This window comes from Microtus oregoni, unplaced genomic scaffold, assembly GCF_018167655.1.
Source record: "Microtus oregoni isolate MIOR12 unplaced genomic scaffold, Mior012 000010F_ref0000083, whole genome shotgun sequence".
NCBI lineage: Eukaryota > Metazoa > Chordata > Mammalia > Rodentia > Cricetidae > Microtus > Microtus oregoni.
In genome coordinates, this window is record NW_024543069.1 from 14592548 (window position 1) to 14607553 (window position 15006).

Sequence of the window (15006 nt, forward strand, 5' to 3'; positions counted from 1 at the left end):
GTACGTTTGCACTCTCTGGGTGGTATTTCTGTGCTGTTTCCATTCCGTCCTCGTTCACTCTTCTAGAAATAAACTGGCTGAATATGTCATTGCTTTTTGTCTTCCTTGGAAAAACAAACCTACTCAGACTAAGGTCCCGAAAGCCTGTGCTGTTTCCAGTAGAGGTCACTAGTAGCCTGTGCTTTCCTTGGTTTCCTTCACCCTGCTTTACAGATAGATGTCAGAGAAAGGACTTCAGGACCGGGGCCTGTTATATGTCTCCACTGGTTCAGTGAGGGTGTGACTTGAGGCTGGCAGCACTGTGGAACCAAGTCCTCTAGCAAACATCCCACCTAGCTGACAGTTCCCAGCTCTTCTTTCTTCACTTGGGTCTCATTGACTCCTTCTACCGATCTCCAAGGAGCAGAAGTAACATGACGACTTACCGTTTACACGTGTCAAGCTTAGGGGACTGGTGACAATCACCCTTCCCTTGCCTTTCCTGTTAGTCTGCTGTGCCATCTTGGCTGACTTGCCTATTGTCTGTGTTAAAATCATTCTTATGCTATGACCCAGGTCTCCCTTGCAGGTTGTCCCTTTCTTGATGACCCTGGATCAGACTAATTAATTCTTATTCTCAATTCTTCAAGAATAGAGCTAGAAGTTTCCTTTTGAACTGCCTTTTCCAACATCTTTCCAGCACTGATCTCTTCTTTGGAACTCTGGACAAATGGCAACTTCTGCTTGCTCAATGGTGGGACTAGGAATGTTGTTCTTATGTTATTCCGCTCTCTTAGATTTCTCCTTGTTAACTAACATCTCTGTGTCACAATCTTCGATGGGGCTTTCAGCAAGGCTCCTCCTGTGGATTGCTCCTAGTCTGCTACTAACGGAAGGATGGGAAAGAGCAAGATCCTTCACCTAAGCTCAACATTTAGAATTTAGTTCCCCAGTAGTTCTGAGAAAGAGATCAGCAAGAAGTGATTGTCTTGTTGTTAGTAGCCTGAACAGGTAGTACTTGGTTCTATGATCTCTAAAGCTGTGTCTGTCATGTTCTCTCTTTCGTCTGAGGTCAGGTACTTCCACTTTGCCTTCAATTATGTGCACCACCACCATCCTTTTATGCTTATCCAGACTTACACTGCTGCTTAAGACTCAAGAATCTTGACAAGGACACACCTCTTCCAACAACTGTTGGAAGATCTGTAATCAACTAGGAGGCAAACCTCCAAGCACATGTGTGAGCCATTTAGATTAAGTTCATCTTCGATCATGTCTGTAAGGAACTGGCTTGATTAGATTGATGGATGTGGGAAAGACCCACCCTAATGGTTGTCACCATTTCCTGGGCTTGGGTTCCTAACTACCAAAAAAGGAGAAAGCTAGCGGAGCATGGATATTCATTGTTTTCTCCTTCCCAACTTTGGATAGAGCTGGATGACACTGCTTCAAGTTCCTCGCACCAGAACCCCTCCCCCATGACAAACAGTGCCCTGGAACTGTAAGCCAAGTTAAACCCTTCTCCCTTAAGTTGCTTTTGCCAGAGGTTTTATCACGGAAAAGAAACTAAGACATAGCATGTTCCTCCTTTTACACAGAAGAAATCCTACTATCCAAACATTTTACTCATTCTTTCTTCTTGTCTCTATTCTCAGCCACTGAGATCCGGCCTCAGTTCCTATGAGAAAAACTTCAAACATCTGAAAAACAATTGTCAGGTCTCACCTATGGCTTCTCTTTCCAGCTAAGTATTTTTAGTATCTGTGGGTTTTCCTATGATAAGAAGGTGTCTATGTCAGAGAATGGTTCTATCCCCTCACATCCTGCTTAAAACCCATAACTCTGTGGTCAGCAAAACACAATTCATCAGTCTGTAGGGGAAGCTATACAAATTGTGCTATCTAAATACAACTTTGATATAAATTACAATCATCACTTATCTATTTATAACAGAAATGATAACCTCATATGTCATCATTTTGGGGTTGTTCTGCCCAAGTCGCTGCTCTGACTTTTAGAGAAGGGATATTGATTATATTCCACCCTCCCCTATTGCTTTCTATCCTAACCTCACTTCCAGGGAAAACATCCAGCTCACCTGCGCAATCTCTTCCAGACTGTGTCACTAAGAGGCCCCTCCTGAGTTTGCTAATCCCATCCATACACATAGACCTCATTGATTTCATTCTCTGTAGTAGTAGTTGTTGTTGTTGTTGTTGTTGTTTTCTTTGTGGCCCACTACCCAGCTTCCAAATAAACATATGGGAAGATTTATTCTTACTTATAAATGCCCAGCCTTAGCTTGGCCTGTTTCTAGCCAGCTTTTCTAACTAAAATTACCCCATTTCTCTTTAACTACATTTTGCTTCTGGGCTCTTTACCCTTCTTTATCTTATATATCTTTCTTTCCTTCTTATGCTATGGCTGGCTCTGTGCCTAGGTGGGTGGCCCCTGCCATCCTCCTTTGCATCTCCTTTTCTTACTTCTCTTGTTCTTCTTCCTACATTTCTCCTCCTATTTATTTTCTTTGCCTGGCATCCTCGCCTATCCATCTCTTGCCTAGCTGTTGGCTGTTCATCTCTTTATTAGACCAATCAGGAGTTTCAGACAGGCACAGCTTCACAGAGTTAAACAAATGCACCATAAAAGGATACAGCACATCTTTGCATCATTAAACAAATATTCCAGAGCATAAATGAATGTAACACATCTTAAACTAATAATCCACAACAATTCTCAAAGTGAAATCTTGTATCCAAGTCCTCATTGTAGCTCCAAGCACTACCTACGTTCTCAACACTCTAGATCCCTGCTTGGGATCATCTTAATTTATTATTGTGATTTATCATGGTTTATACTTGGGCCAGTTGCTCAGAGTGATTGCAAATGCTCATCAGATAAAGTGCTCTGCTCCTAAAATACAATTTTAATAGCAATAGCATACGTTTTCCACATTTATCCTGGGACATTCTAAGACTTTCCGGGTGGATCAAATCTTATAGCCAGATCATTTCTTAAGTGGCTTCCATTACATTTAAACCATTGCAAGCACTGTCTTGTGTTCAGACCCTTGTGCTATGAAATCCTGCCTCTTAGACATCATGATTATGTCTAACATATTTAGCTATCACTCCAAGCGTTGTCAGATCAGAGCATCTGCCAGGCAGCCTCAGTTTCTTCCCCCAGAGTTATCTGTAAGGTAATCAGTCCTTACTGGATTCCAGTCCCCAGTTGGTGACTAACTAGCCCTTACTGGGATTCCAGGCAACAGTTGGTGGCTAACCAGCCCTTACTGGGATTCCAGTCCCCAGTTGGTGGCTACTTTCCCTACCAATTAGCACATTGTTGTTAACCATTTTGTTTCTTGTTTCGCTTTGAACTCCTCACTGGAATTTCCCACTAAGTTCCCAAACATGTCTTTTATTTTGTTTTTCTATTCCAAATCCTTTCCAGACTACCTTTATCATTAGTTTTCTTTCTTATTAACTTAGCTTTCTTTTCAGATGACTTAATGTTATCTCTCTATCCAGTCATTTACTTTTCAGTACCTTCTTGCTCCATATCCAACCCACCTTTCAATTCTCTTGAATATTTTAAAACAGTGGAACAAATTGGGCACACAATATCACCTCATCTAAAAATCTTAGACACCTACAAAAATGGTGCATCTGTATCACTCCACCCCATACACCACAGGAATCAGGAAGAGAGGGGGAAAGATTGTAAGAACCAGGGGTCAGGAAGAATAAGAGCAAAACCTTGTCTTGTGGATGTAACTAATTCCTTGGCATGAGTTCACAGCAGCTATGCTCGCCTGTACAAGACCAGTGAAGAGCAAGCCAGTCAACATTCCAGCATGACAAAGGGAGGGGTTCTTAGGCCCCTGACCCTAGCTGAGGGGCTATCTGTAGTTATTGGCTTCTGGGAGAGGAAGACTCAGTTTTTCTTTAAGGGTGTCGCCCTTGATATGTCAACCATGCTCCAGTGGATGCCCCCCCCCACCCATGAGTATGTTGACACCACAGATTCATCTCAATGATTCTTTTAACGTTGATTCATTTTATTATTTATGTTTGTGTATGTTTTGCCTGCATGTATGTGTAACACATGCATGTCTGGTGACTTCAGAGGTAAGAAGAAGGCATTGGAGGCCTGGTACTCAATTATAGAGGGTTGTAAATCATCATATGAACATGTGGGATTGCACTTGGGTCCTCTGCAACAGAAACAAGAGGTCTTAATGCTGAGACAAATTTCCAGTCCTCAATATGAAGTTATTTAAAAAAAAATTAAAAATGGTAACACAAAGTTGGGAGCTGGTGAAGAGGTAAGGATGGGTTTGGGAGAAGTTGGGAGAGACGAAGAAAGTGGATATGATCCAAATACAGTTTATTCTGGACGTTGATTAAATATTACATTTAGAAAAGACATAACAATAAAACCAGGAAGAGAAAGAGAGACAGAGAGAGAGAGAGAGAGAGAGAGAAAGGGAGGAAGGAGGAATTTGGCACAATTGAAATGCTTGCATATATTTCTTTCCAATACAATTGTCCTCCCTTAGCCCCATAAGCTAACCTGTAGTTGGACTGTGGTACTCAATCATGTATTTTTTTTTAAACTCTATATTAGAAATGCTTGACTTAATAAAATATTATTAGTAGAAAGTTTTAAACTTTTATATAAGGTTTAAAACCTAGAAAAAAAATTGATGTGTATCACAATATCTGAAATACACAGATCTCTAAAACCAGTTGTTTCTCTTTATACTGAGAACCTTTGAAGTCTATAAAAACTAGAAAAAAAATTAAACTTTATATAAATGCTTTCCTAGCTTTAATGCTGTTTTTAATCTATCTAGCTTGGTACATGCAGTTTCACTTATGTAGCGAATTTTATATGAACATACCAATGTTTATTCATTCATTCCTCTTTTGAATTAACCCTCACTACTCAAATAGTGCTATAGTAAACATTATTGTCGTTGATTATTTTGGTGAACATGCACTTCTCAGGATCTCAGTATGAAGTAAAACAACTGGATTTAGATTATCTTTGTACATCCAGTATTATAATCTGCACCAAAGTGCTTTCTTGTGTGAAGGGTGTTCATTAGTTCCCGCATCTATCAAATGTTAAAACTTCTTTTAAATAAGTTTAATGAAGCAGTATGCAAATGCTAATTAAATTGGCACCTCCTCATTTACAAGTGAGGGTGACTATTTTTCATCTGCTCATGTGCCATTCACCTCTTGGGTTTATATAAAGTACGGTTTCTATTTATTTATTTTCTTTCTCTTTTAATGTAAGGAAGGGTATTGAGGCATGGCCATACTTTACAGAGTAAGGCTGGCCTAGCACTATGTAGTTCAAATATACTTGAACTAGATTGTGACGTCACAGCCTCTCAGGTTCAAGGTTACAGGTGTGCAGCACCACACCTGCCCCCCCCCCGGTATTTAATGTCCTTTTCAGTTCTTAGACTGATTCTTTGTCACTTATGCATGTACTTTAGTATTCCAAATGGAAATGGGTCCCTTACTGTGTGAGCCTGGTAAGACAAGGGTACCCCAAATTGCTCTAGTTTGTTCTTATTCTCCAAGCATTTTACATTTAGATACTCACATTTCATGAATGATTTTGAGAAAATGTGGACTGGAAATTCTTTGTATCCATTACCTAATTTGAAAAAGACAAATGAGCACCCCAATGGCAGCACAATGTTTTCTTTTCTGAAGATACAGCCGTACCATCCACTTACTTCAGACTTCTTCGAAACAAAATCGTGTGGTTTTCTTCTCCTAAGTTTCACCTCCTGCACATATGTCTGTGCTACACTTTCATGCCTGGTGCTCATGAAGGAGAGAGGAGAGCACTGCCTTCTCTGGTACTCTGGTTGTGGGCTCGCACATGCGTGCTGGGAACTGAACCCGCTAGAGCCCTGTCTAGTAGTGTGCCTCGTCTTCTAAATTAAAGCACTATATATCCTTAGCTAGGGCTAAAGATGGCATACTTTTTTTTAAAGTCTTCTCTACTTTTTTCCAGGTGAATAAAGCACAATCACTTTATTTGTTATTGTTGTCTGTGTGATGGACGTGGAAGGAGTGTGCATGCCAGAGCATGTGTGTGAAAGGCGGAGGACAAATTTTTAATAATCCGTTCTCTCCTTCCACTTTACGTGAATCCCAGGGATGAACTCAGGTCATTAGTTCAGCAAGTGCTTTACCACTTAGCCTTTTCATGAGTCCCTTAATACAACTTACTTTTAGTGATTTTATAACCAGCAAGCTTAATCAACTATCCTATAATTCTAACAATCTATCTGTGTACATTTCATCATTTGTGAGGGGTAGAGCTAAGTTAAGAGCACCGGCTGCTTTTCCTGAAGACCCAGGTTCAGGTCCCAGCACCCATGTAGTAGGCCACAACCATCCAAGACTCCAATTCCAGAGAATGCAGTACCCTCCTCTGGTCCCCATGAGCACCAGGCATAGAAGTGTTACACAGACATACATGCAGGCAAACTATTCACACACATAAAAAAAATAACATTAAAAATAAATTATGTTTAAAATGCAGTTAAAGGATTCACACACAGAGAAGGTGGTTGGTTTCTGAGTTGCCGAGGATGACGTTGTAAAAGCACAGGCACTGGGAATATGTTTCCACTGGAGAAGGAGACTGGGGGCTGAGGGATGGGGCTACCAGGTCTTAGGGGGCTCTGCTCTGCACTGGCAACCTTGCTTTCTCCATCTCTAGTCCCGTAGCTATGCCTTAGCTTTTAAATTAATAAAAATTTGGAACTGGATGGCCCAGTCATTAACAGCACTTGTTCTTCCAGAGGACTGAGGTTTAAATTCCAGCTCCCATGTGGCAGATCATAACCATCTATAACTCCAGATTTAAGAGATCTGATACCCTCTCTGTACTCTTCAGGCACTCATGTGTTGCACAGATGTACATGCGTGCAGAACACACACACGTAAAATAGAAATAAAATGTTTTAAAGATTTAAATCCAAAAATTTAAATAATTTAAGTTTCTAATTTTAGAAAGAAGATGTAGGTGGATTTTTCTGTCCCTCTAGACATCTCTCAAATCATGACACAGAGACTTACTATAAATTATGAAAACTTGGTCAGTTACTTAGGCTTGGTTCTAACTAGCTCTTATAACTTAAATTAACCCATTTTTATTAATTTGTGTCCTGCCACGCACTTGTGGCTATTACCTCTCCTCCTATACCTACTATTTTCTCTGCATCTGACTAGCAACCCTGCCTTCTTCTTCCCAGCGTTCTCTCTGCCCTGAAAATCCTGCCTTGCTATTGGCCATTCATCTTTTTACTAAACCAACCAGAGTGACACATCTTCACAGTGCACAAAAAATTAATCCACATTTCTCCCTTTTTTTCTCAATAAAAAGGAAAGGTTTTAACTCCGACATTATAAAACTATTTACAATAAGAACAACTGTCAAGTAAGAGTTCCATTTACAATGCCCAACCTATTTCTATTTGCAAACTTGGAGAAAGTACTGTGTTATTTATCCTATCTTAGTCCAAAGTTTTATACTGAAACCATTTCTGTCATAACTTGTATTACCCTCCTAAAACTTGACTGTTCAGCTTTTTATTAAACCAACCAGAGTGACACATCTTCACAGTGTACCAAAAGATTATTATACAACAGGGAAAAAAATACACAACTCAAAAGCTTGATTGATTTAACTGTCTAAACTCAGCTTTGAAAAGGAACGATGAAGCATGTGCAGACTTACAACTCCAGTGTTTCCTTAATATCCTCAGTAGAAAAAATATTGTTCCAGAGGATCAAAAAGAAAATGAAGTCAACTAAGGAAAAATAGATTTGACACTCACTGCCCAATTTCCAATGGAGGAAATACAAATGGCCAATAAACACACGGAGATATGCATCCTTACTTTGATTCAAGAAAGTGCCTAACACCAAACAGTAATGAGATACTGTTTTCCTCTGATCAAATTAGTAAAAATTAAAAATACTTTGTTCCTGCAAAAGCACAATGAAGATATTAAGTTTCCATCCAGATGACTGGAGTTTAAATTAGTAAGGGCTTTCTGGAAGGTTGTTTAGTAGTTTGTAGTGGGAGCCTCAAGATTATTTCTGTCCTTTGCTCTGGAAAATTGCTCCTTCTGGAGGAAAAAAAAATCTGGGTTACAGGTGATTACAGTGTAGATATAGGTCTGAGATGTTTATTGACCTCATTATAACAGGAAAAACTGTGTTAGGAATGAGAATTCCCAGTCGGCCAGCAGAGCGGGGTGGTGCGGGCCTCTGAATGCTCACCTACTTCTAGTTGCCTGCCCTGTGAGACTCCCATGGTGGTGTTTAGTCAGACCCCGTTTCCAATGCAAAGCAATAAGCATTTTTGCTGTGCACGTTTGTTTTTTCACGAAATTTAAAAATTTTCAAGGATCCTATTTTTCTTTATTAAAGATGAGGACATATCTGGGAAGTAATTAAGACAGGAAGATGGAAGGAAATTTGAGTGGGGAAAACTTACCGGGGTGGGGTTTGTTACTTCTTTGAGTTGAAGAGGAAGAAATGAAACATTGTGTTCTACTGGAGTCTGGGAAAGAGCTAATAAGGGAACATTACAAAGTAATGTGAGTTTTTTTTTTTTTTCTCATGCACTTGACTAAAAAACCATGGCTGAGAAAAGTAACGTCTGTCTTGGAGGGACTTGAAACTGAAATGGCCTGAAGAGTCACCTGCTCTCACATTAATGATCCAGCTCCTCTGGCCAGCTGTCACCCTCCATTTTATTACTGACAGCAGGGGCTTGGATGTATGTTCTGCCTCTTCCACAAGAGGAAGGCCAACCAAAAAGGACTTTACAGCCTCACTCCTTAGCACACAGCAACACACAGCATTTCAAAACAACTCACTATGTAGCTTCTTTTTCAAGGACAACTTTCTCGAGTGCTTATTAACTTGAAGGTTTTCTTTCTGAATAGGATTACCAAACTAACAATAATGACCAGGCAGTGGTTGAAATCTGTATCACAAGGATCACGACAGCCATCAGAGAGACGGAATCCATTGAAAAGCATGCCAGGGCCCTGGTGGGACTGTGGGATTCCTGCTTGGAGCACAACCTGAAACCCGCAGGGAAAGACGAAGATACTCCACATGCAAAAATCGCATCTGATATCATGAGCTGCATCTTGCAGGTATGTCGCTGTGCCAGCAGCAGGCAATGTGATACGGAGTTGGCAGCTTACGGTGAACACATGATGTCTCTGAACTGAGAGGCAATTTTTGTGCCTCTTAGATACTGTAAAAAGACGCCATAACCCCAGATAGAGTAAACCAGCAGGCGGCTCACTAATAAACTGAGAAAAATCCTACTGAGTCCCTGCTGTGTCCCTGTGAGCTATACTATAAAGAATGAAAGCATGCTTGGGGAGGTCAAAGGAGGATAGGGGGCGCTCTTCTCCCTCACTTCCCACTCTCTCTCCAAACAGGGTCTCTCAGTGAATGGGAAAGATCAGCACTGCAGGTACATTCAGCTATGCTCAGCTCTGTATGTGGGTGCTAGGGGTTTAAACCCAGGCCCTCATGCTTGCGCAGCCAATGCTTCTGTCTGCTGAGTCGTCTCTCCAGCCTGATTAACTCACTTGAAGTCTATTTTCCTGTGTGCCGTGAATGCCTATCTGTTCTACATGTGAGAGATTGGCAGGTCCATGTCTTTAAGTCTCTGCCCTGCCATGTCTTACATCTCTGCTTTGCCCCTTGTAAATTAAGAGCAACAACACCTACTGTCTGAAACTATCTAGGGGACGGGGCATGTGCAGCGCTTACTTTGAACAATTGCAGTCCAGTCAGCGGTCAGGAAACATGGCGGTCCTTAGCTAGCAAATAAATCCACAGTCTTGTAGGCCAACAGAAACAAGGCCCCAGATAACTCCCACCAGGACACAAACATGTTAAAATCCTATGCTACAGACCGGTGATGGTAGATGAACACGAAGAATGGACCTTCATTACAAAACTCTCTATAGGTGCTCTCAACACGATGTGGAGCACCAAATTCAAACCACAACTTACTCAGGACCAGGAGATTCCTCTGACCAAGTTGCTAGATGGATTCAGTCATTTCCCATCTCCTGGAGAATCCCTGAAAGAGAGATAAACAAGACATTCTGCTTTCTAAAATAAATACGAACTTGGAGAGGGCGGATGAGGATGAAAACGTGGCCCAGGGGTATCGGTGTCATCAATGTACTAAAATGAAACTCTAAGGACCTCTAAGGAATTGAGAGTACCTGATTCTGACCTCATCGTACGAGTCAGGGCAATCACTTTTCCTCAACTGCTTGCTTGTAGACCCGATGTCATATGTCAATCAGCTTTGCATTATCTGCTGTCTCCTTTCAGCTAACACCCTGGGAGGGCCTAGGAAGAGGGAAATAATAAAAGATGGCTGACAAGGAGAACAAAGGGGGCTAGAAAGAATCCGCAAATCAGGAAGCGTGTATTTTTCTGCATTGTAAAAGGACCTAATGTCTAGCCTCATTGCTTGTGCTTGGTTACTGCTCATGTAGGCTTTCCCAGCCAGTACCCTGTGAAGACTGAGAAACAGGACCCAGGATGGCCCAGCATTTCCTTCAGAATTCTTATGGGGGAAACTGGTTGTATAAAGTTAGAAGGTTCCTCAACAAGCAATCCCCTATTATTTATCTTTATGATGATCTTGGACAAATTAACAGTTTTGTGTCTTTATTGCTTCATCCATTAAGTACACATTATAGGAGCAATTTCCTTTTGGCTTTGTTGTGATGAATAAATGACCAGATAGCAAAAAGAAAACTACTCAGGAAATAAGTAAGAAACACCACATGGTCATTAGCTCCAATTGATATTATCATCTTCAGGAGACCATTCAATACCATACGATACGTTCTTTTTACTGTTATTTATTTGCCTGTGTGTGTTTTCTGTGCCTGTGGAAGCAAGTGAGAGTGGTTGACCTTGGGCATCTCCCTCCAGGGCTCTTCACTTATTTATTGAAGCAGGATCTCTTGATGAAACCAGAGCTAACCAGCTTGCCCTGTCTCTACCTCCAAGTGCTAGGATCCTAGCCAGGCTGCCACATCTACCTAGCTTTCACATGGGTCTGATGAGCCCTCAGTAGGGTCCTCACACTTGTGTGGCAAATGATTTATCCACTCAGCCATCGTCCAACCCACCATTCAACCCTTTGCAACAAGCTGTTAATTCAGTAATGACACCCTTTGGTGATCGTTTGCCTGCCTTTATTCTCCACAAATTATATTTTGTTTTGTTTTTCCATTGAGGTAGACCCAGCACCTACAATAGCACTTGGCAAACAGTAGGAACTCAGGTAGTATCTACTGAATGATGTAATGTATGGGTTCAGAAGCAGTAATGATCCTGTGGTTTCCTTAGCAACTAGACTTCTCTCCAGTGGGCTTCTGGATGTGGTTCTGGGACAGGAGAATGAAGTGTGAGGGATGGGGACAACCCACAGACCTGCTCCCTTCTCTCGCCTGTCAAGAAACCCACTGGGGAAACCAGATGACAGTGTGAATTAGACTTCTAGAAAGCTCCACCGGTCAGAATCAAGCATTCTGCCTGTCTGCTTGATGAGGCTGCATGAACATCCAAGGAGCCCTATTTTAATAGATGAAGTTGAACATCTCTTGAGATTGTTACTTTTCTATGGCTCCAATTGGATTTATTCCCCTGGGGCAGAGGAGCCTCTCTGTTCCTGTCACCCGAGATCTGTATCTCGTCTCTTTGCTATCTCCGTTCCAGTTTTAAACCGCTCAGAAAGGTTCCCAGAGTGCATTTTCAAAAGGGGAGTTTCTACCAAGAGCTCAAATGGTGCTGATCAAGTTGGGAAATGGAACCCTTGGCATCGTGGAACAAGGCCCTCTTGTTCCGCGTCTCCAGTGAGGGGTAGCAGTCCTCAGGAGTAGCTTTATTTCCACACTGCCCTGCCCTCCGTTTGTTCCCTGAGCTGGGAACTAGGAAGATAATATTCACACCCGCCCGCTCACATCTCTGCTGAGGGCCAAGCGCTGTCACAGTCTGTGGCGTTATCAGCGGCTCTTGAAGTGGTTTATTTCTTGTAGAATGGTGACCACAGGACTTTTTTTCTGCCTGTATCCCATTAGCCGCCCTGTGATCCAAATAACGAAAGATAAAATGCCTTGCTGTGCCCAGCTCTACTGCGTTAGATGCCTTTGAAGGGAAAGCTCAGCACTGGGGCAGAGTTGTTTGTTATCTGTTAGGTCCCTGGGGTTCCTCTTTGTCAGTGTCACGCTGTCCTCTTGCCCCTTGTTCACATCCTGTTGTCGTCAGTAGTGCCTGTGGCTTTTGATATGGTAGGGGCTGTCTAGACACTGTTTTGAGCCCGAGTGCTTTTGGTGGTGATCGCTTAGAATTTAGATGTACTGTTTGCTCTTTGCTTAATGTTTTACTTCTTGTTTCATTTGAGAGATTTCCAAATTATATGAGTGGGGAGAAGACAGAAAAATGGAGTGTGTCGAAGTTTGCTTTGTTTTTTAGTGGTGAAATGATACGCCTGAGGGGAGGGTGTTGTGCTTTTGTGCTGGATCCACGCTTCAGAGGCATCCAGAACTGTTCTAAAAAGAAGACAATCTGATTGGCTCAGAAGGCCCGCTCTTTCGATGCTCCTGCCAAGAGCTATCTCACTCCAGAGTTTAAAACAGAAGCTAACGATTTCCATTCCATCTGATCCCTCCCTGTGTTTGTCTGTGCTCACAGTTAGCAAGTGCCACTTCCTGTTGCCACCACCTTTGGTTTTTTTTTTTTTTATGTAACACATAAGTGAGCTTGAGATCATAGCGCACACCTTTAGTCCCAGCGTTAGGGAGGATGAGGCAGGCACATCTATGTGAGCTTGAGGTCAGCATGGTCTAGGTAGTGAGTTCAAGGACAGCCAGAGCTACATAGTGAGACTCCATATAAAATAATTAATTAATTAATTAATTAATTAAAAGTGCCTGAAGATCTATTCCTCTAGTAGAAGACATGTGCCTTTCTTGACAAGTTATTCTTGACAAAGAGACTTAGTGTGGAAAAGTATCTTTGATATGGAGTTCCTTTTGGAATGTTCCCACTGGTAGGGTTTTGACCAGTCATTATAGGGACAAGTTTAACTGTTGAAAGTTTAACTGTCAGAAGCCTCCATGTGATGGAGAGATTGGGTGGCTATAAACAGAGCCCATGACAAGACTGGGGGTTGGGGTAACATCCAGTGCTATGATGGAAGTAACTTGAGTGAATTCAAAGAAGAAGCCAATGTAGCATAATTGAGAAAAGTGGAAAAAAGTCAGTTAACCATGCTGAACCCCACAGTCTGAAGTGTATTGGCAAAAGGAAGATGGATCACTGTTTTGGTATATGTAGTCAAGTGTTACTCCGAGCAGGTATTAGAGACTGAATTTGGTGGATGGAATGTTCTGGTTATCACAGATGGTTGTAGAATAAGCATATTATTTCAAGCAGGTTCAACCATGGTCTTGATGGAATAGATCTCAAACTCTCTTAAAGCTCACCTGATCTTGTGCTGGCCTGTCTTCTTTGTACCTTGATATCATGAAAGGGATGTTCTGATCTGACCAAAGAAAGTTTCCCGCTGTAAATGAGTCCCTTGGTTTCACTATTACGTGTCAGTCTTCTAGAAATCTCTTGGTGTGGGTTGTCCTTAGTAGATTATAGCAACTCTATGTGGTTGAGTGCCAGGCCCATATATACGTGCTAGAGGAGGAGACATGGATCAAGACATTCAGATAAGCCATGAGAGGTCTCAAGGCAGGCCATGGTCCTGATGTATCTGGAAAATTGATGAAAAACAGGAATGAGTTAAAACACATCAGGCATTTTGTTTGTTTGTTTGTTTGTTTGTTTGTGCCTGGTGACTAGAAAACTAGGATCGCTTAAGCAAAAAGCATTTAATTAGCTTGTTTACAGGAATGGAGATGGGCTAAGCACACCTGATATCATGGAGCTCAAATATTAACAGGACCTGATTTTGCCCAGTTTGCCTCTCTGACCCCCATGTTTCTCAAGTTTCATGTCGTTCTTTCCTGCCAACTGAGGTCACATGATAGTGACACCCATAAACTCTTAACACCTTGAATCCAGTAGGAAAATTACAATCACAGAGCCCTTCGAAGAATCCTTAATTGAATTTGGCGAAACACTTATTCCTGAACCATCATTTGAACCAGGGAAATGTGGCTTGCTGTCAGGCTGAGACACTCAGTCACTCTTGAGACCAAGGGTAGAAATGTCTTCAGCAGAAAAACTGGAGAGCTCCTTAAGGATGAATAATGTAGAATCTCAGAAAAAGGAACACAGGAGCGTGTGCAGGCTCAGCGAGGCTGAGGCCTGGAGGGAGAAGGGAAACCATAGCAATAACATTTTCCTTCAAATAGGGAGCAATGGAAACTCAATACCCAGATATGAGTGTTCCAAAGTCATTGCTCCAAACTCACCGAGTGTCTCAGCTATCCCAGAACATCGCCTTTACATGGTTCACATGCTCAGTGTGAACAGGTGACTCCTCCTCCTGGTCTTTATTATTATAAGGTTTGTTATATTCCATACTGTCTAAGGATATAACTTTCCCTTTAAACTACTGAGAATGCTTCAAGAATGAAAGCAATTTAGGCTTAGCACTGTTCTAGTCAGGATGCAGGCTCAGCTACAATAACAAACACCTAAAGAGAACAGTCAGTTAAACTACACAGGGCATATTTGTCTCTCATCGACCCATTCAGAAGTGTCAATCCAGGGCGGAAGCTGCTCTTTTCTCTGTTCTACATACAGTTTCTAACTCACAGTCGTAGACAACTGCTTCAGTCCTTGGTACCAAGTCCTGTGCCACCTAAATTTAAAGGGGATAATGACTTAAAAAGCAAGTCACATCGTGCTAATAGTAGCCTAAAGGTTGAACACAGTAAACCTTCTTTATCTCATTGTCTAAAGCTTT

At 41.7% G+C, this 15006-nt stretch overlaps 1 protein-coding gene across 2 annotated transcripts in view; it reads left to right on the top strand.

Annotated features, from left to right (window-relative positions):
• Window positions 1-15006, top strand: part of Veph1 (ventricular zone expressed PH domain containing 1) — a 154895-nt gene that overhangs the window by 1461 nt on the left and 138428 nt on the right. For both annotated transcript variants that reach the window (XM_041659260.1, XM_041659261.1), the window contains exon 2: window positions 8975-9190. In XM_041659260.1, coding sequence (XP_041515194.1) covers window positions 8975-9190 — 216 coding nt within the window. The remainder of the gene's footprint in view (window positions 1-8974; window positions 9191-15006) is intronic.